Source organism: Geotrypetes seraphini, chromosome 8 (assembly GCF_902459505.1).
Source record: "Geotrypetes seraphini chromosome 8, aGeoSer1.1, whole genome shotgun sequence".
Taxonomy (NCBI): domain Eukaryota; kingdom Metazoa; phylum Chordata; class Amphibia; order Gymnophiona; family Dermophiidae; genus Geotrypetes; species Geotrypetes seraphini.
This window is the reverse complement of record NC_047091.1, coordinates 64,218,473-64,245,805: the sequence shown is the minus strand read 5'-3', so window position 1 is coordinate 64,245,805 and position 27,333 is coordinate 64,218,473. Positions and strand designations below refer to the sequence as shown.

Sequence of the window (27,333 nt, the reverse complement as noted above, 5' to 3'; positions counted from 1 at the left end):
TGCATGTTAAGCCCCGATGAAGGCCGCAACTCAGGCACAAAAGCAAAAGTAATAAGATCTACCTTCTGCACAGGCCGACTCATCAACAGGCACGGTTGCTGGGATGAACAACAGCAGAATGAAAGTCAGCACAGTCGTTTAACTCTGCATAATAAAAAAAAATCGCTTAAAATTGCCGAAGGTAGCAGGAGTTAAATCTTCAGGCAGCCAGCTTGTCTCGTGCCGAAGCCCCCCCCCCCCCCCGAATAGCCATGTTTGCACTTTTGCTGCACCCCAGTGCTAATTTGTAGAAACCGAGTTTTGTCGGCTCCCGCTCTCTAGTGATAGTATGCGAAAAACGTGTTTACTCGTTTCCCACCAACAATGTGTTAAGTACTTCTCTGATGTAAGAATAAAGCCCAGTGCATAGTTGTATTTCTACTAGTGTGAAGTTTGGAGTCGGAGTCGTGGGTACCAGAAACTGAGGAGTCTGAGTTGAAGGATTTATCTACCGACTGCACAGCCCTGACCAAGGACCCCAGCACCTGTAAGTAATGCCAAGCAGTGCTGGCCTATCCCAAACATCTGAGCTTCGCTATGCAGGCTTCTGGTAGAAAATCTTTGTTTTCCTTCATGCTGAAAGATACCCAGATACTCCAGTAATTGCGTCATCTCCAGGTGGCTTTTTCAGAAGTTTATATCCCAGCCCAAGCTCTGCAGAAGTTGGATCACCCACTCCACTGCTGTCCTTCCTTCGGACTCAGACAGAGCTCATATCAGCCAATCATCCAGCTATGGATACACTTGTCCTTATGGAGGAGTGCTGCTACTATGACCATCATCTTGGTGACAGTGTATTGTGCTGTGGCCAGTCCAAATGGAAGGGCCGAGAACTGAAAGTGTTGCTCCAGAACATGGAACTTCAAGAACTTCCTGTGATCCAGAAAAGTGGGGATGTGCAGACAGGCCTCTGTCAAATCTAGAGAGGTGAGAAATTTCCCTGGTACCACCGAGGCAATGACAGACCTTACCATTTCCATAAGGAAGCACAGTATCTTAAAGGCAGCATTGACCAAATTCAGGTCCAGAATCGGCCTCCAGTATTTTGAGTCTCTCAATATACAATAAAGTATATGGAGTATCTGCCTGATTCTTCATCTGCTCAATGGCTGCTCAATCTAGTAGCCCCTGTATTGTCGATTGAACTCTGACTGCTTTCTCTGGTTTTCCAACTGGAGAATCCACAAAGAGGTTCGGCAGGGGACGAAAGAACTCAAGCTTGTACCCCTACAGAATAATTTCTAGTACCCAGTGGTCTGAGGTGATCCTTGCCCATGCATCCCAATAAGCCAATAACCTCCCTCCTATCCTTGGAGGTACTGCTCCTGACCTGGTGTCATAACTGCTTCTTGGGGGCCACTGTGGGGCAGGATACTGATGACTGGAGGCGCTTAGCACCCCCAAATCTCTGTCTCAAGCCTTGAAATGATCTCTGGACTGAAGATCCTCCTGAGTACTGGTGAAAACAGCTTGAGCCAGAAAAATTACCTCAACCTCACCATGGTCCTTGGCCTCCTGTCTTGTAAAGACGTTGGTTTACGATCTTGCATGCCGCAACTCCCAAGGAGTCAATGCAGCCACTGTAATTCAAGTATGCTTTGTACATCATACTAATACATTCTGGGGCAAAACCCTACCCTAGACGCCCAGAGGGCACTTTCTGGAGTTTAATGGCAGCTGCACTTTGCCAGGGACACATTCTCACCTGTTCCAGCTCCAACCAGGATTTTTTACCTAGAATTCGAACTATCTGGGACCCCTTGCCCCCAGAGGGATTAGAGAAGTTTAAGCCAGTGGCTCCTGCCCCTCCCTCCTCATGTGCCATGTGGAAAGGATGTTCCTCAATCAGCCATCCAACACAAATCTGGCATGAATCCTGTGTTTCCTGGCTTGAGGAGTCCATCCAACATGATTTTGAGCTAAATCAAGGTGTTTTGAGGCAGATGGAGGCTTTTATTCTAAAATCGGGAAATCCAAGATAGCAGCCATGGCAGCGATTCTGGACCCCAAAACAGCCTGTGGGAGCTAAAGAGATTTTAAAAAAATTGGGGTATAGGATTTTAGAGGTGGGGGACCCTGTCCCTAGAAACTCTTAAAAATTACTTTTGTAGACCCCCCCCCCCCGATTTTTCTCATAGGTTACACAGCCTGTACTCACTGTTAAGAGAATGACACGGAGACCATTTACCGTGGTAAACCATGGTCACCGCAGTAAATCTGCCGTAATGGGGACATTTGCAACTGGTTTACTGCAGGAATGGGGACAAGACCTTTCACCGCCCCGCGGGAATGGGGACAAGACCTTTCACCGCCCTGTGGAAGCGGTGAAAAGTCTTGCTCCTGTGGTAAAAAAAATTGCACCTGTGTCAGACTCAGCATCTCCTCCTCAGCTCCTCTTGGGCCTATTTTACCTTAAGGAGCCAGCCATGCCACAATGAAGATAGAAGGAACCCAAAACCAAAGCCTGAGATTAATGTGATTTGAAGAATAAAATTACCAGACAACAAAAGGTAGAAAAAAAAATGTATTTTATATTTTGTGATTACAATATTTCAGATTTGAAATATGTATTCTGCTAGAGCTGGTATTAGACATAACTGGGAACCACAAAGCCCAGGCTGTGCTTCTTTAGCTTCTAGCTGGCTTAGGGCTTTCTCTGACCAAGGGGCAGTTGTCCTAGTTGCTCTCCCCTAAAACTATTCCTGCCATGTGTGAGTGAAGTATTCTGTTAGCTTGATTTTTCTATGTAGCATTCTGTAGTAATTTGTTCAGTTTTCACAATAGTAGAGGGGATATTTGTGAAAGGGAGGGGAGACAGGGGTTTTGTTGATCCTTGCTCTGTATTATTTGTATTTATAAAATGACAATTGTACAGAATGGTCTTTTTATACTTTAATAAGTTCAGTATAAAATTATAACTATTCGAGACTTGTGCGGGTGGGATCTGACAATTTGGAGGGCGAGGACAGGAACCGAGCTTGTGGGGTGGGGACGGGGCAGGGACAGGGACTGAGCTCGCGGGGACGGGGCAGGGATGAGTACGGTGATAAATTTTCCCCCCTGTCATTCTCTACTCACTATGCCATGCAAGTGCTGAGAGCTGTCTGGACTGAAACTGCAGCCAGAGAAATGTTAGGACTTCTGCCTCAGACAAGCCTGGAAAAAATGGACAGCTTGCTTTTTCTGACTGCCTCTCAGTCATACTTGCTGGACAGAGACCTCAAACCCCCATTGGAACTCGGGATCCTGGTGAAAAACCTGCACTCAAGCTCTCTGCGGACAAAATCTGGAACAAGCCTTGGCCCTAAGCTCCTGGATTGTTAGTGCAGGATGACAAAGCAGGCTGCCCCTTGGCTGCAGATTTATTCCCTAAGAGTCTGTGTCCTCCTGCAGCCAGAGATGTTCCATAATAGGGAGCCTTTGCAGCACTGAAAAGCTTCACGATTGGATAAAAACCAGAAAGTTAAAAAAAAAAAATTAATATGAGAACAGACAGGCACCTACGATCTCCCCTATAGAGATGAAAACTGAGGAGTTACAAGACAGGGCAGAGATGGCATCAGAGGTACACAACCCACAGGTTCAAGAATGATGTGCCGATTGCACTAGAAATCAGTATCAATATTCAAGGCTATTCTTAGACCGGATTTCAACTGTAATCACTAGAAATATAACATCAGTATATCATTTTTCATTACTAAGACCTTTTCTTATACACTTATCACAATCCTCAGAGGGTTAAGAAATCCCTTTAGTTCATTTAAATATATTAAATGAACCCATTCGTCATAGCATCAATGGTTTTTTTATATTTTAATTATATTTTAATTTTTTCAATAAAAAATTAAAATATAAAAAAAACACACAAACCATTGATCCTATGACGAATGAGTTCATTTAATATATTTAAATGAACTAAAGGGATTTCTTAACCCTCTGAGGAATTCTTAACTCTGTGAGGATCGTGATAAGTGTATGAGAAAAGGTCTTAGTAATGAAAAATGATAGACTGATGTTATATTTCTAGTGATTGCACTAGAAATGCATTCTACGTATTAGATTCAGCAATTAGTAAAGTACCACCTACTTTCGTAGCAATTTAATTATTTTGTTATTGTTCTTTTTACATTTACCATTTAACATCAATAGATATATGAAACACAAAATAAAGCAAATGACAGTACCAATGTGTGCTCACTTATGGGTTGTTATAGGGAAAGCGTTACTAAGAACCACCGGAGGTTGCCCTCAACGTAATTTCCTGTTTCCGGCTGGACAAAACGAGTCAGAGGACACGCGCCGGGGCCAGCCGTAAGTAGTCTGTGGCGATCGTTGTTGATGCGGGCGACCTCTGGCGGTGAGGATAAGTTTTAAGATAGACTGTGGGAGCGGCGGCCAGATACCGGACTGGAGGGGGAGGGGGGGTTGGGAAAGAGGAAGAGAAGTTGAGGTGGGGGCCAGGTTATTTCATTCTGATCAACTTCTGCCTAAATGGGAACCCTGCACTTTCTGCAGCCTGATATAACGTAATTTACCCAGGCCCGGTAGGGATGTGCGGAAGCCGTTGTGGGTTGGCTCCGGGTGGTGTTTGTAGTTTCTGATTCTTCCCACTGAAGTCAGCAATGCACTGCTATGGCTGTCAGAAATGCAGTGATAACCGAGGCCCGAGTTTTGCCCCCATTGAGCTTTGAAAAAAAAAAAAAAAGGTAGAAACTGCATTTCTGTGCAATGGGTGCAGAAAAATCAGTCTCTCTGAGTTAAGCAGTATCGGTTGGCAAATCCTATTTGGCCTAGGTTTTCTGACTTTCCCAAATTAATATGTTTGGGGCGTGTTTGCATACAATCTCTGTTTCGCTTGAAATTAGCAGTGCAGAGATGCCAACTTTTAAGGGGTCCTTTTATCAAGCCGCGCTAGCGGGGTTAGCGCGTCGCATGTTTCATCACGCGCTAACCCCCGAGGCCGGCTAAAAAACTAACGGTTTAAGGCACGTTAAACCCCTACGCAGCTTGATAAAAGGACCCCTAAGAGGAAATGCGCTGGTCTTGGGTTTTTAGGCAGTGCTATTCCAGTGCATTATTTATTTACTCCCAGACATTCTAAGCTGCTGACAAACAAATATAAGAAATCGGCTGAAAAACAGACTTCAGGGCAAAAGCACATTCAATAGAATAGTAAAACCATCAAAGAAAGCTCGATAATTACTTGGTTAAATATGCTACTTGAAAACTGCCACTTTCCTTGTGAATAAACCAGTGGGAAAATCAGATCAACAGTTCTAGGCATAGACTAGGTAGGGTAAAACCATCAGTGGCCCAACTGTGTCATTTGTTGTGAAACGGAGGAGGTGGTGGGGAGCAAGAGTATTTATTCAGCTGCAATAAAAGTCTGGCTACTACTGCTGTTTAATTTCCTTAAGAGACATGGAAGAGCATTTTCAATAGTGCTTTTAAGTACAACTGTGGACATATCCCGCAAGATGTCCAAATGTTGGGGCGGGGAAACATTAATTTTTGAAACGGCTAAATGTCCATATGAAAATCAAGAAGCTGCAGTGAGAACTGAATATGGCAACACCGACTGGTTTTCAATAAAACGTGGCATTGGGCAAGGATGCATTTTGTCACCTTATCTGTTCAACCTGTATGATGAAACCATCTTCAGAAAAGCAAATTTGGAAGAAGAGAGTGTCTTGTTTCAAAGTTGGTGGCTGAAATATAAACAACCTGCGCTAAGCAGATGCTACAACACTCCACTAGCAGCAAAGAAGACGTGCTGTATTTACTGAGAAAAGTCAAAGCCAAAAAACATAACATGGGATTAGAACTGAACATAAGTCAAAGATAATGAATACGGAAAATGATGAAGATTTTGAGCTTGAAGGCAATAGAATAGAAGTTGTAAAGGATTTCAATCTGGGCTCTTTTATAAACAAAGAAGCAACTCACTTGAAGCCCAAATGAAGAAGTTACGACTGTCTTATTTTGGTCACACCATCAGGAGAGATCACTGGAGAAGGACATCATGTTTGAGAAGATCGAAGGAACCAAGCAAAGTGGGTGACCTGCAATCAGATGGCTGGATACGTTGAAAACAACCATGGGAATGACACTGGAAGACCTTTCCAAACTAACACAAAACCGATTTCCTTTTAGATCTGCAATTCATCAAGTCTCTAGGACTCGAGCACGAGTTGATAGCACCTAACGAAAACAAGACATCCCCCAATTTTTTAGGAGGAAATGACCTATTTATTTATTTAAAAAATTTCTTAACTTGTCTATTCCTAGGCAGTTTACAAAATGCAATCATAAAATTGATACAGACAAACGGGTGCATACAATAGTTTCATACAAACAAGCAACACATATACTAGTTTCTTCAAAGAGACAAATACCTGACATCACCATCTATATATATAAGTGGCAGTATCCTCATGAATCTTGAATTAACAATCATTTAAATGCTTCTATAAATAGAGTAATTTTTAATACTTAATTTTTGAACATCCAAAAGTGCTCTCAAAGGTCCTGTTAAATTGTTCCATAAAATCACTCCAGCTAAAGAAATCACAGATGTTCTTATACGTTCATAATGTGCTTTAGAAAAATCTATCGATGATCGTCGTATCACCCCCTCAGACCTTAAGGTTCTGAACAGCCGATAGTGTCATTACCTGTGTTAGATACCAAGGAAAGCCTTGATGAATAACCTTGAACACTAACCTTTTGGGCCATTTTTTAATAAGCAGCATAGAATCTGTTTTGCTATTTGGGATCTAGCTAGGTACTTGGGACCTGGGTTGGCCACTGCTGGAAACAGGATACTGGGCATGATGGACCTTCAGCCTGTCCCAGTATGGCAATTCTTATGTACTTATGAATACAAAAAATGTTCATGTTCAAAACGTCCAAATCAAGCCCATAGGAGGGACCAGCATCTTTAATGGACTGGCCACGCAGTCATCCCAACAGGGCAGTGTGTCACCGTAGGGGGCACTGCTGTGAATGTCATATAAAGACTGCCAGGTACATATTTCACCAGAATCCCTTTTTAGTGTATGATGAGCCCTCTAAAACCTACTATACCCATCTGTCTACCACCCCAAAAGCTCTTATGTCACATATATGGCAGTACAGTGTAACCTAACGGATGTAGCGGTATATAAGAAATAAATTACATTACATTACATTATCCCAGGACAAGCAGGCAGCATATTCCCACATATGGGTGACGTCACCGACGGAGCCCCGCAGCGGACAGCCTCGAAAGCAAACTTGCTTGAAGATCTCGAACTTTCGAGTGCTGCACCGCGCCTGCGCGCGTGCCTTCCCGCCCGAACTAGGGGGCGCATCTCCTGAGAGGATCCTCAGTTCGTTTATTTCCGCGGAGACAAGAAGACACGTTTTTCTTTCTCTGCAGCGAAATTGCCTTCTCATCACCGCGGCTGTTTCTTTTAATTTAAGTCGGTCGCTGTGTTAATTTTATCTTTCTTTTTCGTGTTTAAAAAAAAAAAAAAAAATTATATTCTTTTTTCCTTTTCAGTTCGGCCGTCGAGCTTTGGGCCTAGGCCTAGGCTCCTTCGTTCGACACGGACTTTATTTTTTCCATGTCCCGGCCTCTTACCGGGTTTAAACGTTGTCGACAGTGTAATCGGGTGATTTCGGTCACCGATCCCCACTGCCGTTGTTTACAGTGCCTGGGTTCCTCTCATTCCCCAGAAGATTGTCATCGCTGCTTTACCCTCACTCCACGAGCTTTTCGGCGGCGTTGTGCTCAATTTTTTCAACTTTTCGGTATGGAGCAATCTTCGGAGCCGGCCTCGACCGTGGCGGCTGCACCGGTCTCGAAGGCCTCGACTCCGACGACCTCGACACCTGTGGTCTCGAAGGCCTTGACCCAAACTCCGGCTGGAGTTTCGGTCTCGAAGGCCTCGACCTCTTCTACTTCGGTTGCCTCGAAGACGACGTCTTCCACGAAGCCTTCTACGGGGGGTAAGTCTCCGAGTTCCCTTTCAGGTGCCGTATCCAAGAAGCCACCAGAGTCCTCGGCGCGACCACTTTCAAAGCGTACCTCCAAGATAAGGGAATACTCACCTTCGAGGTCGCCCTCTTCGGAGCGTACTGCTGCACATACGAGGTCAGAACCTTCTGTCTCGGTGCCGATGCTGGAGGATATGTTAAAATCTATCCTCACCACTCAAATTACTTCTTTAGTGGCTCAACTGGTCCCGTCCTCGACCTTGCCTCGGGCTGACCAGCCTGTTACTCAACCGGAGCTTCCAGTCTCCCGAAGCCGATCCCGGACACCGAAAAACATTTCTTCATCGGAGTCGTCTCCGGACTCACCTCCTCCGAAGCATCGGTCGAAGCATTCGAGACATGTTGCCTCCAAGCTTCGGAGGGAGTCTTCGACGTTGGATACCGAGGCTTCTTTGTCTCGTTCTTCGAAGACGAAGCAGGGATCTCGACATCGAGCCTCCACTCGAAGCCCTTCTCGATCCAGAACCCCATCGAAGCCAGTCCGTCGAGACAGTTCTCCACACACCTCGACTCATTCTGTACCACGTACACCGGGTACTTCTCCATCCAGGAGTCTGAAGAGGAAACATTCTCTTACTCCACTTCACAGTACAGCTTCTTCTCCTACTATGCGTATGGAATCGGACATTTCCACATACACTAGAGAAAATTCTCCATCCTACTCAGTACAACATAACTCTCGCAGTGGCTCTCCTGAAGAATCATCTGACCCAAAATCAGTTTCTTTTGCCAAATTTATTTTTGATATGGGCCAAGCTCTCAAGCTAGACCTTCATTCAGACTCTAAATATACTCCTGAGTACTTGGCAGATATGGAGCTTCCCCATCCTCCTAAAGAGTCACTCAGATTGCCTATGACTCCTGTTCTCCAGCAAACCTTCACTCGCAATATGGAGACTCCTTATTCTATCACTGCCATCCCATCTAAATTGGAATCTCGTTACAGAACGGTTCCATCTAAAGGATATGAAAAGTCTCAACTTTCTCATCAATCTCTAGTGGTAGAGTCATCATTGAAGAAAGCACATCCCTCCAAAATTTATGCTTCAGTTCCCCCTGGTAGGGAAGGCCGTACCATGGATAAATTTGGTCGACGTTTATACCAGAATTCTATGATGGCAAATAGAGTTCTGAATTATAATTACATTTTTACGTCCTATTTCAATCATTTTTTAAAGATTCTGTCTTCCTTTTACCCGGATATCTCTACCAATCGTCTATCAGAATTTAAAAATATCCTTAAGACTCTTTCTCAATTGAGACTATTTATGCTACAAGCTTCCTATGATGCCTTTGAACTCTCGTCTAGAGTCTCGGCATTTGCAGTAGCCATGCGTAGATTAGCATGGTTACGGATAGTGGACATGGATCCTAACCTTCAGGATAGATTGGCTAATCTTCCTTGTCAAGGAAATGAATTATTCGATGACTCTATTGAGGCAGCTACAAAGCGTCTTTCAGAACATGAGCGCTCTTTTGCTTCCCTCATCCGTCCAAAACCTAAACCTGTACCAACTAGAGGTTTCAAACAAACTCCACGTCGCTATCCACAGAAAACAACTCCTGCTTTTTCTAGACCTCCTGCTCGTCGGCCTCCTCCACAACAACGACAACAAAAGTCACAGACCCCTGCTAACACTAAGCCTGCTCAGTCTTTTTGACAATCTCAACTTGAGCATTCTAATTTCTCTGTTTCCAAATTCTCCCCTCCCCATAGGGGGTCGCCTGTCCAATTTTTATCATCAATGGGAGCTCATAACATCAGATCTCTGGGTACTTACCATTATCAGAGAGGGATACTCTCTTCGACTCCTTCAGGTGCCTCCAGATCGCCATCCAAGAGAGTGTCTTTCAAATCAGTCGCATCTTCCTCTTCTTCTTCAAGAAGCTCGGGCTCTTCTTCTCCTGCGAGCAGTGGAGGAAGTTCCTCTCTCCCAAAGGAACTCGGGATTCTACTCCCGTTATTTTCTAGTTCCCAAAAAGACGGGGGATTTGCGACCGATTTTGGATCTCAGAGCTCTCAACAAATTTCTAGTCAAAGAGAAATTTCGAATGCTCACTCTGCCAACTCTATATTCTTTGATGGATCAAGGGGATTGGATGTGCTCCCTCGATCTCAAAGAGGCCTATACTCATATCCCCATTCATCCAGCTTTTCGCAAGTACCTCAGATTCCAAGTAGGAAATCTTCATCTTCAGTACAGAGTTCTCCCCTTCGGACTGGCTTCTTCCCCCAGAGTTTTCACAAAATGCCTTGTGGTTGTAGCGGCAGCTCTTCGCAACCAGGGTCTCCAAGTATTTCCATACCTAGACGACTGGCTCATCAAGGCTCCCTCTCTTTCAGGGGTTATTGTAGCGACCCAACAGACTATTCTCTTTCTTCAAAGTCTGGGATTTCACATCAATTTTCCCAAATCTCAACTGATTCCTTCTCAGTCTCTCCAGTTCATAGGAGCGACTCTGGACACTATCAATATGAGAGCATACCTTCCTCAACCACGTCAGGATGCACTCCTTCAAATTTCTCAACAATTCTTCCAACTTTCCACTGTTCCAGCAAGGAAACTGATGGTTCTGCTCGGTTACATGGCCTCTACAGTTCATGTGGTTCCTTTTGCCAGGCTTCATCTTCGCATTCCTCAATGGACACTGGCATCTCAATGGCAACAATCAGTGGATCCACCAACTCGACTAATTTCCATCACTCCTTCATTAAAGAAGTCTCTCCGTTGGTGGATGCTCTCTTTGAATCTTTCAAGAGGTTTAATGTTTTACCCTCTTCCTCATCAGAAGGTCCTCACAACCGACTCGTCAATGTATGCATGGGGAGCCCATGTAGACGGTCTTTGCACTCAAGGGCTCTGGACCCAAGCAGACCGGAGGTGTCCTATAAATCTGTTGGAACTCAGAGCGATATTCTATGCTCTCAAAGCTTTTCAGCATCTTCTTCACGACATGGTGATTCTAGTACGTACCGACAACCAAGTAGCCAGGTATTATGTAAACAAACAGGGAGGGACGGGATCTCACTCCCTCTGTCAAGAGGCTCTGAAATTGTGGCAGTGGGCGATTCTCCACAACATCTTCCTCAGAGCAGTTTACATTCAGGGTCAACACAACTATTTGGCGGACAAATTGAGTCGTCTTCTACAACCTCACGAATGGACAATCAATTCTCCTACTCTTCGCCAAATTTTTGCTCGATGGGGGACTCCGCAGATAGATCTGTTTGCGTCACCTCTCAATTTCAAACTGCCTCAATTTTGCTCCCGCATCTATACTCCTCAACGTCTCGAAGCGGATGCGTTTCTACTGGACTGGAGGAATCAGTTCCTTTATGCTTTTCCTCCGTTTCCTCTGATTCTCAAGACTCTAGTCAAGTTGAAATCAGACCATGCCACCATGATTCTGATAGCTCCTCGGTGGCCCAGACAACCTTGGTTCTCCCTTCTACTTCAACTCAGCACCAGGGAGCCTCTACTTCTACCAATATTTCCTTCTCTACTCACGCAGAATCAAGGATCTTTGCTTCATCCCAATCTACAGTCTCTACATTTGACAGCTTGGTACCTTTCTCTTTAACAGACTTTTCTCAATTCTCTCCGTCTGTACAAGATATTTTACTTGCTTCCAGAAAACCATCCACTAGGCAATGTTATGGTCAAAAGTGGACAAGATTCTCTGCTTGGTGTTCTACACATAATTTACCACCCAGATCTGCTTCATTGACATCAGTTCTGGACTATTTACTTCATTTATCACAATCTGGACTTCAAACTACATCTATCCGAGTCCATCTTAGTGCTATAGCTGCTTTTCATCAACCTTTGGATGGAAAATCCCTTTCTGCACATCCTATGATTTCTCGTTTTATGAAAGGACTTCTCAATCTACATCCTCCTCTTAAACCACCTCCTGTGGTTTGGGATCTCAATGTTGTTTTAGCTCAACTTATGAAATCTCCTTTTGAACCACTTGACAAAGCTCATCTCAAGTATCTCACTTGGAAAGCTGTGTTCCTGATTGCTCTCACTTCTGCTCGTCGTGTCAGTGAGTTACAAGCGCTAGTGGCTGATCCACCTTTCACAGTTTTTCACCATGACAAGGTTGTTCTCCGTACTCATCCTAAATTCTTACCTAAAGTCGTTTCAGAATTTCACATCAATCAGTCTATTGTTCTACCTGTATTTTTTCCAAAGCCTCACTCTCACCCAGGAGAGGCGGCCCTTCATACCTTGGACTGTAAACGTGCTTTGGCTTTCTACCTGCAACGCACTCAGATTCACAGAACGTCTCCTCAACTTTTCATATCCTTTGATCCAAACAGGTTGGGTCGTCCTATATCGAAGCGTACCATCTCCAACTGGATGGCTGCTTGCATTTCTTTTTGTTATGCTCAGGCTGGTCTTCCTCTACAAGGTCGAGTGACGGGCCATAAAGTTAGAGCTATGGCGGCATCTGTAGCTTTCCTCCGATCAACTCCTATTGAGGAAATCTGCAAGGCTGCCACTTGGTCCTCGGTTCATACTTTCACCTCTCATTATTGTCTGGATACTTTATCCAGGAGGGATGGCCATTTTGGCCAATCTGTTTTGCAAAATCTTTTTTCGTAAATTGCCAACTTCCCTCCATCCCTTTTTACTTAGCTTGGAGGTCACCCATATGTGGGAATATGCTGCCTGCTTGTCCTGGGATAAAGCACAGTTACTTACCGTAACAGTTGTTATCCAGGGACAGCAGGCAGATATTCCCACAACCCTCCCACCTCCCCTGGTTGGCTTCTTGGCTAGGTATCTGAACTGAGGATCCTCTCAGGAGATGCGCCCCCTAGTTCGGGCGGGAAGGCACGCGCGCAGGCGCGGTGCAGCACTCGAAAGTTCGAGATCTTCAAGCAAGTTTGCTTTCGAGGCTGTCCGCTGCGGGGCTCCGTCGGTGACGTCACCCATATGTGGGAATATCTGCCTGCTGTCCCTGGATAACAACTGTTACGGTAAGTAACTGTGCTTTACAGTAGGTTTGGTGGACTCGCCTTTCCACCATAAACCTAGTAGATAGAGTGGTTTATGGATCTGGGTTCTCTTCTTTATGGTTCACTGGCCCACCCACCAGGTTACTTAAGATACCTGTGCTACTCTACTAGACTTTCCCATGCGGGGGGAGAGGGGGGTGTACATATGTTCTCTCTACTGGTCATCTGGTCAATTTGGGTACCTTTTTGGCCCTTATTCACTTTTAAAATGGGTCTAATTTTGAAAGTCTAAATGATGCCCTGGATGTCTTCAAAAAGCTTTGATTGTCCTTGCAAGATGTACAGATCCCAAGCCCACCCAAATCCCGTACAAACCACACATCTTACACGCTTCCTTAACATTAAGATGTCCTGGAGGGTAAATGCCCTGCAATACGTCTAAAAAAAAATTAGTTTCAAAAATCAGCACTTGGATGTTTTGGCGATTAAAACGTCCAAGTGCCAGTTTATGCTGTTTTTGGATGTTTTTCTCTTTTGAAAATGATCCCCATAGAGCCCTGATTTCAGTGGGTAGAATCAAGGACTACAGATACCACATTCTTTGGGATGTACCAAAACTGACCAAGAAGTCTTCTTCCTGGAATTGGGTAACTTGGATGGTTGTGCAAATGTCTTGGACTGCCATTAGATTTCAAAGATGGCTGATTAGGTCTTGATTTTATCCTTCTATCAATGAGGGCTACCATTAAAATGGATTATTTTATCACAAGTTTTTCTATTTTACTACAGGGCTGCATTTTATGTAATGAGGTCCTGTGCTAAAATAGCTAGCTTCCCTCTTAAGTCTGTTAAATTAGTTCAGTAAGCCAAAACAAAGAAAAATCCAACGGGTCTGCAGTAAAAGGCGAACATCAAAAACAAAGAAAAGACTGCAGAGTAGAGTGTACAAGGTGCAGGAATCTTTATTAAAAGTCTATATAAAATTATAATTTAAAAAAAACGGCTCTCATACATGAAGTGCGGACCCAACACGGTTCGTATTTCAGAGAACCACTTCTTCCTCAGAGGTCCGGGGTATCCGATGTATCACATAGAGAGAGTCATGCGGAGCACACTGTTGTAGTATAAAATAAATCAAAATTTGGTGAATCGAAGCAGGAACTTCTCCTTCCGGGCTAGCACACAGTGTGAATACTGCAACCGAAAGTGGAAAAAAAAAAGCTTTCGGTTGCAGTATTCACCAGGACTGTGGAGTCGGTAGATAAATGTTCCGACTCTGACTCCTCAGTTTTTTCTACTTCAGACTCCGACTCCAGGTACCCAAAATTGACTCCGACTCCACAGCACTGGTTAATTTTCAGATCGTTAAAATGGAATGTCAAGTTGAGAGAAATGAGCATTTTCGACACCACCTTCTTTTTGCTTTTAATCAAGATTCTAAGGCCGCAGAAGCTGCTCGCAACATTTGTGCTGTGTATATAGTGGGTGCTATAGCTGAAAGAATCACTCGTGATTGGTATGCCAAGTTCAAAAATGGAGTCGGTAGATAAATGTTCCGACTCCTCAGTTTTTTGTACTTCTGACTCCGACTCCAGGTACCCGAAATTTCCTCCGACTCCACAGCCCTGGTATTCACACAGAGGAAGGAGTGTTTCTCTGAAACATGGACCGTGTTGGGTCCACACTCCATGTATAAGAGAGCTGTATTTTAATGGATTATAATTTTATATAGACTTTTAATAAAGATTCCTGTACCTTGTACGTTCTACTCTGCAGTCTTTTCTTTGTTTTTGAAATTAGTTCAGTAAAAATGGGCCACCTTTTCTTTTTTTTTAATAAATCTTTATTCATTTTCAAAAATTACAACAAGTGTACAATAATCCATCAGAAATATATTAATTAATCACTTGACAATCTTATTTGTGATCTTCCAATACATAAATATAAAAGAATCCCACCCCTCCCTCCCATATACTAATAATTAAGAATTATCAATTCTTATCATTCATACTCCCACCCTCCCTCTATCTTTTCCAATACTGAGGTGTTTAAGATGTCTGATCATTAGAATAAATAATCAATGGCCCCCAAATCTTTTTAAACTTATTATAATTACCTTGTTGTATAGCAAGCACCCTTTCCATTTTATAAATATGGCATACTGAATTCCACCAAAAAGTATAATTTAGTTTAGTATAATCTTTCCAATTTCCTGTAATCTGCTGAATGGCAACCCCTGTTAATATTAATAAAAGTTTATTATTATTCGCTGAAATTTGGCTTTTAAATCTCATTGATGTACCAAATAATACAGTATCATATGAAAGTCCAACATGATGGGCCACCTTAATGGACAACAAACAAAAATATAATTGTTTCTGTACTAAATGAACTAATATAACAATTGCAGGAAGGAAACAGGGACCAGATTTTTTTTTTGGGGGGGGTGGAAGCTAAGATCAGCATGGTTAGCAGCCCTAGGCAATGTATTCATTGCAGTGTCAAAGACCAGACTGGGATTGCTATCAGCATTGCATGCTGAGATTATGCTTTTCTAAGAGAAGCTGGAACTACCGGTCCCAGAAGTGAAAGGGAGCAAGTAAACTTGGAACCAGTTGAGACTGTTCTGCTTTCCTAGGTTACTCTGCAGGAGACTAATAATTGCAGATGTGCAACGATTTCAATGTTGGTAGGCGTGGAACTTGACCTTTATAAGCCTCTTTTCAGTGTTCTCATCGTGCATCTCATGGTGAAGGTGCTTCAGCTTGTGCTCTGGCTCAGAGCTAAAGGGTAATGCTGATAACTGGGAGACCAGATGTTGGATTGTATACTTAGGGCAACTTAAGTTCCATTGTTCAACATTGAACCATTCTTCTCTCCTTTTGCTCCTTCTTTTGTATCACAAACAGATGTGAGGTAGAGAAAAATGAGGGCAAAATCTGATTTCTAATCATGTTGGCTTACATGTCTCTTTTTCTTTTCTAAGGACATCAGTGGCTGTGGAAAGGATCAATGTGTAGGAACCTGAGACACACTGGAAATGTCCAATGAGCTGGATATCTTTGTGGGGAACACTACCCTGATTGATGAGGAGGTTTATCAGCTGTGGTTGGATGGCTATTCAGGTACCAGAGTGAAATATGCTTGTCCTTTGCTTGATGCAGTGGCACTATGCAGCCAACATGGCAGGAGACCAATGTTCCCTCTAAGCCAGCGGTCTCAAATGCAAACCCTTTGCAGAGCCACATTTTGGATTTGTAGGTACTTGGAGGGCCACAGAAAACATAGTTAATGTCTTATTAAAGAAATGACAACTTTGCATGAGGTAAAACTCGTTATATAAATCTTTCCTTAATTGCTTCTGATAATTTCAGCTATACACAGCTGAAAGCAGTGCAACATGCAGAAAGTGAAAAACTCTCTAAACTTCACTTTCTGCATGTTGCACTGCTTTCAGCTGTGTATAGCTGAAATTATCCCAGGACAAGCAGGCAGCATATTCTTTACGCATGGGTGACGTCACCGACGGAGCCCACGGTACGGACCTTTTTACTAGAAAGTTCTAGTTGGCCGCACCGCGCGTGCGCCTTCCCGCCCGACGGAGGAGTGCGTGGTCCCCAGTTTCTTCGTTTCCGCGGAGCGAAGAAGACGTGTGTTTTTCAACGTCGTTGAAATACTCCTTTTGCCTTCCCGCTCGCGTTCTTTTTTCGATTTTTTCACCTTCGGGTGCTTTTTTCTTTCTATTACAAAAAAAAAAAAAAAAAAATTCTTTCTTTTGCTTTATTTTTTCGTTCCTGCCCCGGCGGGGCCTGTTAGCACGATCCAGGCCTCGGGGTTTGATTTTGCGGAGGCCGTGTTCCCATTCATGCCCCCGCAGCCCGGTTTTAAGAAGTGCCAGCGGTGTGCACGCCCGATCTCCCTCACTGACCCACACAACTGGTGCTTACAGTGCTTGGGACCGGATCATCGGGCGGATTCCTGCACCCGCTGTGCCACTCTTAAAAAACGCACTTTGAAGAATCGTCAAATCCAACAAAATCTACTTTTCGGCACCGGCCCGACTATGGATTCGACCTCTTCATCTGCGGCACCGTTGAAATCGACACCGACCACTTCGACACCGCCTGAGTCGACATCGGCGCCCCCGGCGCCAGGTAAGCCGGCTAAGAAGCCTTCCACCCTTGAGCGCCCTCCCACTTCGGGGACGACACCAGTCCTTTCGGCTCCACGCCGAGCCAAAAAACGCTCCACTCCGATTTCGGTGAGTGCCTCGTCATCGGCCCCCTCATCGCCGGAGTGTAGAGCGGCACCCATGGAACCAAAGAAGAAAAAAGTGGTTCCGGTGCCTCCCCTGGATGACCGCATTGCGGCCATCCTCCAGGACAAGTTGCAGGAACAACTCCACAAGCAACTTAAGCAGCTCTTACCCTCTATCTTGGCACCGCTGCTCTCGGTACCAGACCGGCCCGAGACCCATACCGTCCAACCGGTATCCACTCCCTCGGTACCTATGGACTCCTCCATGCCCATTCTCTCGGCACCGCATCTCCATTCCCATGCCGAGGCTATGGCCTTGACGACGACCGATCCTCCTCGGGACCGGGCAGGGCACCGGTCTCCCCACGACTCTGACCGGCACCGTACTTCTCGGGACCGAGACAGACACAGGTCTACATCGCCTGGTAACGTCTCGGTACGCTCAGGCAAATCTTTGTCTAAAACTCACCATGCCGAGCCTTCCACTCCAGTCTCTCGACACGCACATACCGACGTCAGAGACCCGGACCTATGGGAACAATCCCCTACCGGTACCGAGGAGGATGCATCGTCGTCGGATGAAGAGCCTTCGGCACCCGATACCGCATCTAAACCTGAACAATCTTCCTTCTCTAAATTCCTCAGGGAGTTGTCGGGTGCTTTGTCTTTGCCTCTGGAATCTGACTCTAAGAAGTCACAAGCTTTCCTGGAGGCATTAGATTTCGATCAACCTCCCAAAGAGTTCCTAAAGTTGCCCGTGCATGATATCTTACGGGAAACTTTTTATAAAAATTGGGAGAACCCGCTGACTGTTCCTGGGGCCCCCCGTAAATTGGACAGCCTCTATAGGGTTATACCAATCCCAGGATTTGATAAACCCCAACTCCCTCATGAGTCTCTCCTGGTGGAGTCCACTTTAAAAAAGACTCAGGGCTCCAGTGTCTATGCCTCCACCCCTCCTGGCAGAGAGGGCAAAACTATGGACAAGTTTGGCAAGCGGCTCTATCAGAATGCCATGCTTGCCAACAGGGCAAACAACTACTCGTTCCATTTTTCATTCTACCTCAAACATCTGGTAATGCAACTCTCCGCCATGCAAAAGTACATGCCAGAGCATAAGGTTCCACTTTTCCAGCAGCACATCTCCAGCCTGCTTCAACTGAGAAAATTCATGGTGCGCTCTATCTATGACTCTTTTGAGCTCACCTCCCGTGCATCTGCCATCGCTGTGGCTATGCGCCGTCTGGCCTGGCTCAGGGTCTCTGATCTGGACGTCAACCATCAGGACCGACTAGCCAACGCCCCATGTCTGGGAGACGAATTATTCGGAGAGTCCCTGGATACCACCACACAGAAACTCTCCGCCCATGAGACCAGATGGGATACTCTCATTAAACCAAAGAAAAAGGCTCCTCCTGCTCGTCCTTACAGACCACAGACCTCATATCAGCGCAGGTTCTCCGCTAGGCCGCTCAATCCACCTCCACAGCAACCTAGGCGGGCCCGCCAACACCAGCACACCCAGGCTCGTGCCCAGTCTAATCAACCGGCCAAGGCTCTTCCTCCTGCCAAACCATCTCAGCCCTTTTGACTCCTCTCTCCAGGGCTTAGCCAGTCTTCCACCCTCATTGCCTCTTCCTCAGCCGATCGGAGGCAGGCTTCACATCTTCATCAGCCGTTGGGAGGTCATCACATCGGACCAGTGGGTCCTAAACATCATCCGCCACGGCTACTCTCTAAACTTCCAGACTCTTCCACCAGACAATCCTCCCGTAGAGTCTGCTTCTCTTTCAACTCAAACCCCCCTCCTCCTGAGGGAGGTCCAATCCCTCCTTCTACTCAATGCCATCGAAGAAGTACCTCTGGAACAAAGGGGCCGGGGATTCTACTCCCGTTACTTTCTAGTTCCAAAAAAGACAGGAGACCTACGTCCCATTCTCGACCTCCGGGACCTCAACAAGTGTCTCGTCAAGGAGAAGTTCAGAATGCTCTCCCTTGCCACGCTGTACCCTCATCTCTCTCGGAACGACTGGCTATGTTCCCTGGACCTCAAGGAGGCCTACACTCACATCCCAATCAATCCATCCTCACGTCGCTACCTACGATTCCAGGTGCACCATCGCCATTATCAGTACAAGGTGCTACCTTTTGGCCTGGCATCATCTCCCAGAGTGTTCACCAAATGCCTCATTGTGGCGGCGGCCTTCCTCAGGTCTCACAACCTCCAGGTGTTTCCCTACTTGGACGATTGGTTAGTGAAAGCACCTACGTCTCCACTTGTGCTACAAGCCACTCATCATACCATCTCTCTCCTCCATCTTCTGGGATTCGAGATCAACTACCCCAAGTCGCATCTGCTTCCCACACAGCGACTTCAGTTCATCGGAGCGGTTCTCGACACCACACTAATGAGGGCGTTTCTCCCCTCCGATCGTCAGCGAACTCTGCTACGCCTGTGTCGTCAGGTGCTCCTTCATCACTCCATTTCTGCCAGACAAATGATGGTCCTCCTGGGCCACATGGCCTCGACGGTTCATGTGCTTCCCCTGGCACGACTCCACCTCAGAACACCTCAATGGACTCTGGCCAACCAGTGGTCACAGACCTCGAATCTTCTTTCTCATCCCATCTCTGTGACATCGTCTCTTCAGCGATCTCTACAATGGTGGTTGGACTCCTCAAATCTTTCCAGGGGCCTTCTTTTTCATCTGCCCCCGCATTCCATGATCATCACCACGGATGCCTCCCCTTATGCATGGGGAGCTCACCTGGGAGACCTACGCACCCAAGGTCTTTGGACCCCGCAGGAGCGTCTCCATCACATCAATTTCCTGGAACTACGAGCCATGTTCTATGCTCTCAAGGCCTTCCAGCACCTTCTCTGCCCTCAGGTTCTGCTTCTGTGCACGGACAACCAAGTTGCCATGTACTACATCAACAAACAGGGCGGCACCGGATCTCGCCTCCTTTGTCAGGAGGCTCTTCGCATTTGGACCTGGGCCACGGCCCGCAGTCTCTTCCTCAAGGCTGTCTACATCCAGGGCGAACAGAACTCCCTGGCCGACAATCTCAGCCGCATCCTTCAACCTCACGAGTGGACTTTGGATCCTCCCACGCTCCACTCCATCTTTGCTCGCTGGGGCACTCCGCAGGTGGACCTATTTGCAGCTCCTCACAACCATCAGCTGCCCCAGTTCTGCTCCAGACTCTTCTCTCCTCACCGTCTGGCCCCGGATGCATTCCTGCTCGACTGGACGGATCGGTTCCTCTATGCCTTTCCTCCTCTACCTCTGATGTTGCGGACTTTATCCAAACTCCGCAGGGACGGAGCCACCATGATCCTCATAGCTCCCCGGTGGCCTCGTCAACACTGGTTCTCCCTTCTACTTCAACTCAGCTCCAGGGAGCCCATTCCTCTACCTGTGTTTCCTACTCTACTTACACAGCAACATCAGTCTCTACTACATCCCAATCTGTCTTCCCTCCACCTGACAGCTTGGTTTCTCTCGGGCTAACCTCTTCAGGAAACCTGTCTCAGCCTGTCCGTCTCATTTTGGACGCCTCCAGGAAGCCGGCCACCCTCCAATGTTACCATCAGAAGTGGACCAGGTTCTCCTCTTGGTGCCTCCGTCATCATCACAATCCCACCTCCTTAGCGGTGGAAACTGTTCTAGACTACTTACTCTCCCTGTCCAACGCAGGCCTCAAGTCTACCTCAATCAGAGTCCATCTCAGTGCCATCACGGCATTCCATGAGCCTGTCCTAGGAAAACCTCTCACGGCTCACCCTCTGGTTTCCCGATTCATGAGGGGCCTCTTCAACATCAAACCACCCCTGAAGCCTCCTCCGGTCGTCTGGGACCTGAATGTGGTTTTGTCTGCCCTCATGAAACCTCCCTTTGAGCCACTTGCCACAACTTCGCTCAAATTTCTGACATGGAAGGTTCTTTTCCTCATTGCCATCACCTCTGCCAGGAGGGTTAGTGAGCTTCATGCACTGGTTGCCGATCCACCGTTCACTATTTTTCACCATGACAAGGTGGTTCTGCGCACCCATCCAAAGTTCCTTCCAAAGGTGGTCTCAGCCTTTCACCTCAACCAGTCCATTGTTTTGCCTGTGTTCTTCCCGAAGCCTCATTCACACCCCGGAGAACAGGCATTGCACAGTCTTGACTGCAAGCGTGCCCTGGCTTACTATCTCGATCGTACAAGGGCTCACCGCTTGTCCCCTCAGCTCTTCCTGACCTTCGACCCGAATCGTTTGGGTCGACCGGTCTCTAAACGGACGCTATCCAACTGGCTTGCAGCTTGCATCGCGTTCTGTTACGCTCGGGCCGGTCTGTCACTAGACGGTGCTGTCACGGCCCACAGGGTAAGAGCTATGGCCGCTTCTGTTGCTTTCCTCCGTTCCACACCCATTGAGGAAATCTGCAAGGCGGCCACCTGGTCCTCAGTTCACACATTCACTACTCACTACTGTCTGGATGCTTTCTCCAGACGGGATGGGCACTTCGGCCAATCTGTACTTCAGAATTTATTTTCCTAATGGCCAACCATCCCCCCTCCCTCTTTGTTAGCTTGGAGGTCACCCATGCGTAAAGAATATGCTGCCTGCTTGTCCTGGGATAAAGCACAGTTACTTACCGTAACAGGTGTTATCCAGGGACAGCAGGCAGATATTCTTACGTCCCACCCTCCTCCCCGGGTTGGCTTCTTAGCTGGCTTATACTAACTGGGGACCACGCACTCCTCCGTCGGGCGGGAAGGCACTCGCGCACGCGCGGTGCGGCCAACTAGAACTTTCTAGTAAAAAGGTCCGTACCGTGGGCTCCGTCGGTGACGTCACCCATGCGTAAAGAATATCTGCCTGCTGTCCCTGGATAACACCTGTTACGGTAAGTAACTGTGCTTTATCAGAAGCAATTAAGGAAAGATAATTGAATCACTGATCAAGGATAGCATAGTTCAGCACTTGGACACACACGACTTGATGAAACCCAGTCAACATGGATTCAGGAAAGGGAAATCGTGTTTGACGAATTTACTCCAATTCTTTGAGACCGTGAACGAGCAAATTGATAGTGGAAAGCCGGTGGACATAATATACTTGGACTTCCAGAAAGCGTTCGACAAAGTTCCACACGAAAGACTTCTCAGGAAACTACAAAGCCATGGCATAGAGGGAGATATACAAAGATGGATAGGCAAATGGCTGGATAACAGGAAGCAGAGAGTGGGCATTAATGGGAAGTTCTCCGACTGGGAGATAGTGACTAGTGGTGTACCCCAGGGCTCAGTACTTGGACCGATCCTTTTTAATATTTATATCAATGACTTGGAAAACGGAACATCCAGTGAGATCATCAAGTTTGCAGATGACACAAAACTCTGCCGGGCAATCAGATCGCAGGAGGATAGTGAGGAACTCCAGAGCGATTTGTGTCGGTTAGAAAAATGGGCGGAGAAATGGCAGATGAAGTTCAACGTGGAGAAATGCAAGGTAATGCATTTAGGCAGTAAGAATAAGGAATACGAGTACAGAATGTCAGGTGCAAGTCTGGGAAAAAGTGTACAAGAAAGGGATCTGGGTGTACTGATAGATAGGACCCTGAAGCCGTCAGCACAATGCGCGGCAGCGGCAAAGAAGGCAAATAGAATGTTGGGCATGATAAAGAAAGGAATCTCGAGTAGATCGGAGAAAGTTATAATGCCGCTTTATAGGGCAATGGTCAGACCACACTTGGAATACTGCGTCCAACATTGGTCTCCCTACCTAAAGAAGGATATAAAACTGCTGGAGAGGGTGCAGAGACGAGCAACCAAACTAGTGAAGGGTATGGAGAAACTGGTATATGAGGATCGACTTAAAACACTGGGATTGTTCTCCCTTGAGAAAAGGAGACTGCGTGGGGATATGATCGAGACCTTCAAAATACTGAAAGGAATCGACAAAATAGAGCAGAGAAGATTATTTACATTGTCCAATTTGACACGGACAAGAGGACATGAAATGAAGCTAAGGGGGGACAAGTTCAGGACTAATGTCAGAAAGTTCTGCTTCACACAGAGAGTGGTTGGCATCTGGAATACTCTCCCAGGGGAGATTATTGCAGAATCGACAGTCCTAGGCTTCAAAAGCAAACTAGATGCATATCTCCTTGAGAGAGGCATATAAAGTATGGTTGGCTATAAAATAAACCAGGTGTATACCTGGCAGGGCCTCCGCGTGTGCGGATCGCCGGACTTGATGGACCGAAGGTCTGATCCGGAGATGGCGCTTCTTATGTTCTTATGTTAAACTATAAAGAGTTTTTACCTAATGCAAAATTGTGATTTAGATTCTAATTTAAAGTATCAACTGCAAGAGACAAGATTTTGGTGTAGTCCTCTAGGCTTTTTTGTAGAGGGTAGAATCAATATCCGACTTGTGCCTGGAAAACTTGTGCCTGGAAAACTTGTGCGCATCCGCAACTGCCTTCAGCTCTCACCTCCTGCAGCACTGGACACAACCGCCAGGAGAGGAGCCGAATTTTGCGAGAGTTCACGAGATTACGTACAGATGCATAAGCTGCACTGCCTCCAATGGTTGCCTTATGTTCTGGACCGTTTCCCGCCTCACTGCTGTAACCTCATGCAAACGCTTTCCTGCATCTACGCAATTGTCCTCTCCACTCCAACTCACAAGTGCGTACAGACACATGAAAGCGCTTGCGTGAGGTTACAGCAGTGAGGCGGGAAACGTTCCAGAACAATGGTAACATACTGAGGGACTCAAAATAGTACTCGTGGGCCGCGAGTTTGAGACCACTGCTCTAAGCCAGAGAAGCAGATGTGCAAGTCATGATGTGTTCTGAGCAGCAGTTGCTTTGGGCTGGTAGAAGGGGGAGGAGTGCAAAGACAGCAATCTTTGAAAATTATGCCAAATTATATTAAAAAATTGAGATAAATTATTTCTATTGAATTAAAAAGGAAATATAAAAATTGTACATAAAGGCCCTGATTCTATTAAGGGCGCCTAACGTCCGCCTAAAGTTAAGCAGCAGTTAGGTGTCCAAACTGAGTGGTTAATGAGCGATTTAAGGGTCTTAACAAGTAAATTGGTAGATGGGCGTCCTCAAGATGTGGACGCGAGTTTCGAGACGCATCCACAACTTAGTGGGCACCCTTTGGGAAAAACTGCACCTAACTATATGGGCGAGGCCTGGGAGAGGCATCGATGTGGATGTCTCTTCACTCATTAACATATATTTGGGCACCATAGTGCGTCCATTTAATGCGGAAATTGTGCAAATGAAAAGCTGGTCTACTTTTGAGCTTAGTTTGGGCTTCAGATAGATGTGAGTTTTATGGACGGGACTTAGACGGGCTTTGGACGTTCTCAATGCAATCTTGTAAATAAGGTTTAGGGATTTATTTTTGCTTTATTAAGCTCAAAATACATTTAATAAGCCACCACATAAACAGGGCAAATCAATACAAACATATTGCATGGAAACCTACTGATTTTCTGGCCAAAAAGCAATGTTATTTGCTAATTACAGCACATGAGAAATACAGCTTTAGGCTTCTTGCTAAAAAACAACCCTATTTTTCTCACTAAACAGTGCTCCAATCACCTGATTCTTGAAACTGGCACATTCAGCAAGCAAACCACTTGAAAATAATTTATATATTGCATAGATAACTTCATTTGCAAAAGGTTTAAAAGAGATACAGACCTTAGCATGGCTTCTATTTCATTGCAAATGGAGGTGTGCAGCTGCACAATGGTAGCCTCATTGTGAGATCATCAAGGTGCACCTGCAAGGTAGAATGCCACAATTAAAATAGGAGTTCAAATCACCATATCATAACCATTAAATATAGCAAGGACCTCAGAAGTGCCAGTATCAGCCAAGTGTTTTCAATGGCTATAGTACTTTCAACACTGGCCTCCTCATTGGACCTGCTGTGAACTCTTAATAATTTTATAAAGTGCTTTATGCCACAAAGTGCTTATTTAATTAAAGTGCTGTAATCAATAATTTAATCAAATTATTGAGCAAATTTTAAGCTCAATAAGCTACAAACATCTTTTTTTTGTTTCGTTGTTCATATTGGGAAGGGACCTGTCATTCGACATGTTTCACCGATAGGCTGAATCAAAAACCGTCCCCTATAATATTAGCAAACTAAAATCAAACTTGTTCTATGTATAAAATCATTTTCTCAGGGATATATCATTCAAACTCTACAATTAAAAAGATAAGGGGTAATTGCTGTTTGGCCAGAAAACTAGTAGATCTGTCATGCAATATGTTTGTATTGATGTACCCTGTTTATGTGGCGTCTTATTAAATGTATTTTGAGCTAAATAAAGCAAAAATAAAATCCCTAAACCCTGTTTACAAGATCGCATTGAAAACATCCAAAGTCTGCCTAAGTCCCGTCCACAGAACTCACATCTGTCAAACTAATGTCTATCTAAAGCCCGAACTATGTTCAAAAGTATACTTTCCTTACAATGCCTATAAGATCTAGTTTTACAGGGAGAAACAAGATGGCGGCGGCGTGGTAGCAGCTAGGAACCTGAGCTCCACTTACCTTGTCATTCCTCAGTCTGAGCAATTGTTTGCCAGCGTTTTTCTTTCTTCTAGCGAGTATTATGCCTCACACGAAGCGTAAGGGGTCCGTCCGACTGGATCCTCCTACAACTGGGCAGTCCTTGTTGGACCGGTTCCTAACAAGCTCACTGGCCAGAGAGAGAGGGGGGAATATCCCTGTGGTTGCTCCGGTGGAGGGAGACATCGGAGCCTTGGGGCTGGAAATATCACTTTCCCCTCCTGCAGCTCATTCACCGCCTAATCCAGCTCAGAGTTGCTACGAGGGCGGGAACGCTGAGGACCTGATGTGCCCGACGCTAACCGGAGGAGGACCTCACGCTGTCCATGGAGCTGAGATGACATTGATCGGAGGAGCGGGTGGAACTGACTCCTCGCAGGCAACTTTGCCAAATATTTGGAGAATGTTCCAAAAATTAGAAACTTCCTCAACTCAATCAGCTGGACAATTCTCAAAAATTGTAAGTAAATTGGATGAACTAACTACATCTGTACAAAATATTAACACTGAAACAGATTCTAGGTTTGACCAGATAACCAAGGAAATTTCATCTCTTCAGAAAATTTCAGCTACTGTTGTCAAAGATAGTCTTCTTTCAGAAGAAATTGAACAATTGGAGAATCACTCTAGGAGGTTTAATCTTCTTATACTTAATTTTCCAAAAATACAATTAACTAATTCTTCAGACTTGTTCAGGAAATATTTGATGGAAAATCTTCAATTTACCTCCAAAATGATTCCACCAATAAATAGACTGTATTATCTACCTAAAAAACCCCAACTTACAAGAAAATCAACAAGAAATGGAACGACGAGTTGATTTGACTAACCTGACTGATTTATTAGAAAATTCTCAGGAGGAAATCGAATACCAAGGAACATTGGTTATTTCACTGTTTTTTGAGCAGGACTTGAATTTAATTATGAAGGCCTTTTTTCGATTTCCCCATAGTCTTTTTATGGGACAAAATCTTAGAATTTTCCCAGATGTTACTAAAACAACACAGGACCGCAGAAAGCTGTTTCTAACTATGAGGGAAGAAGCTGTAAAAATGAGAGCAAATTTCTTGTTATCTTACCCATCTAAATGTCAGATAAAATATGCTGGTATAAAATATGTATTTCTTGAGCCCCAGAGCAGCTTCGAACCTTTTTGGATGCAAAAAAATGAATGCAATAGTACTAGAGCTGTAAAGAAAGAGGTTTAAACCGTGTTAAGTTTTACTAGTAAAATTTTTTTTTTCTTCTTCTTTTTATAGTAAGAGATCTCTCTAGCTTTCTTGTTTCTCCAGTGTTATGGTGTGGTCTAAGGAAGAGTTATAATGGTTTAATCTTTATATGATCTATAGTTTATTGTTTGCCTTTTCCTTGTGAAATTTTGATGATAATCATATATATTCTTTAACAATTGTGCTCTGTATTGCTGT

The 27,333-nt window shown here is 45.2% G+C and overlaps 1 protein-coding gene across 3 annotated transcripts in view; it reads left to right on the top strand.

The window, feature by feature from the left end:
- Nucleotides 1-282: 282 nt before the first annotated feature.
- The window catches only part of FIBP (FGF1 intracellular binding protein), a 71,461-nt gene continuing 44,410 nt past the window's right edge, over nt 283-27,333 (top strand). Inside the window, exons 1-2 of one of the 3 annotated variants that reach the window (XM_033953708.1) lie at nt 283-526; nt 16,035-16,173. In XM_033953708.1, the coding sequence (XP_033809599.1) occupies nt 16,089-16,173 (85 nt within the window). In that variant the 5' untranslated portion in view covers nt 283-526; nt 16,035-16,088. Of the gene's footprint in view, nt 527-4,260; nt 4,397-16,034; nt 16,174-27,333 lie in introns of those variants that run through there. The other 2 variants (XM_033953707.1, XM_033953706.1) reach the window with 2 other exon arrangements.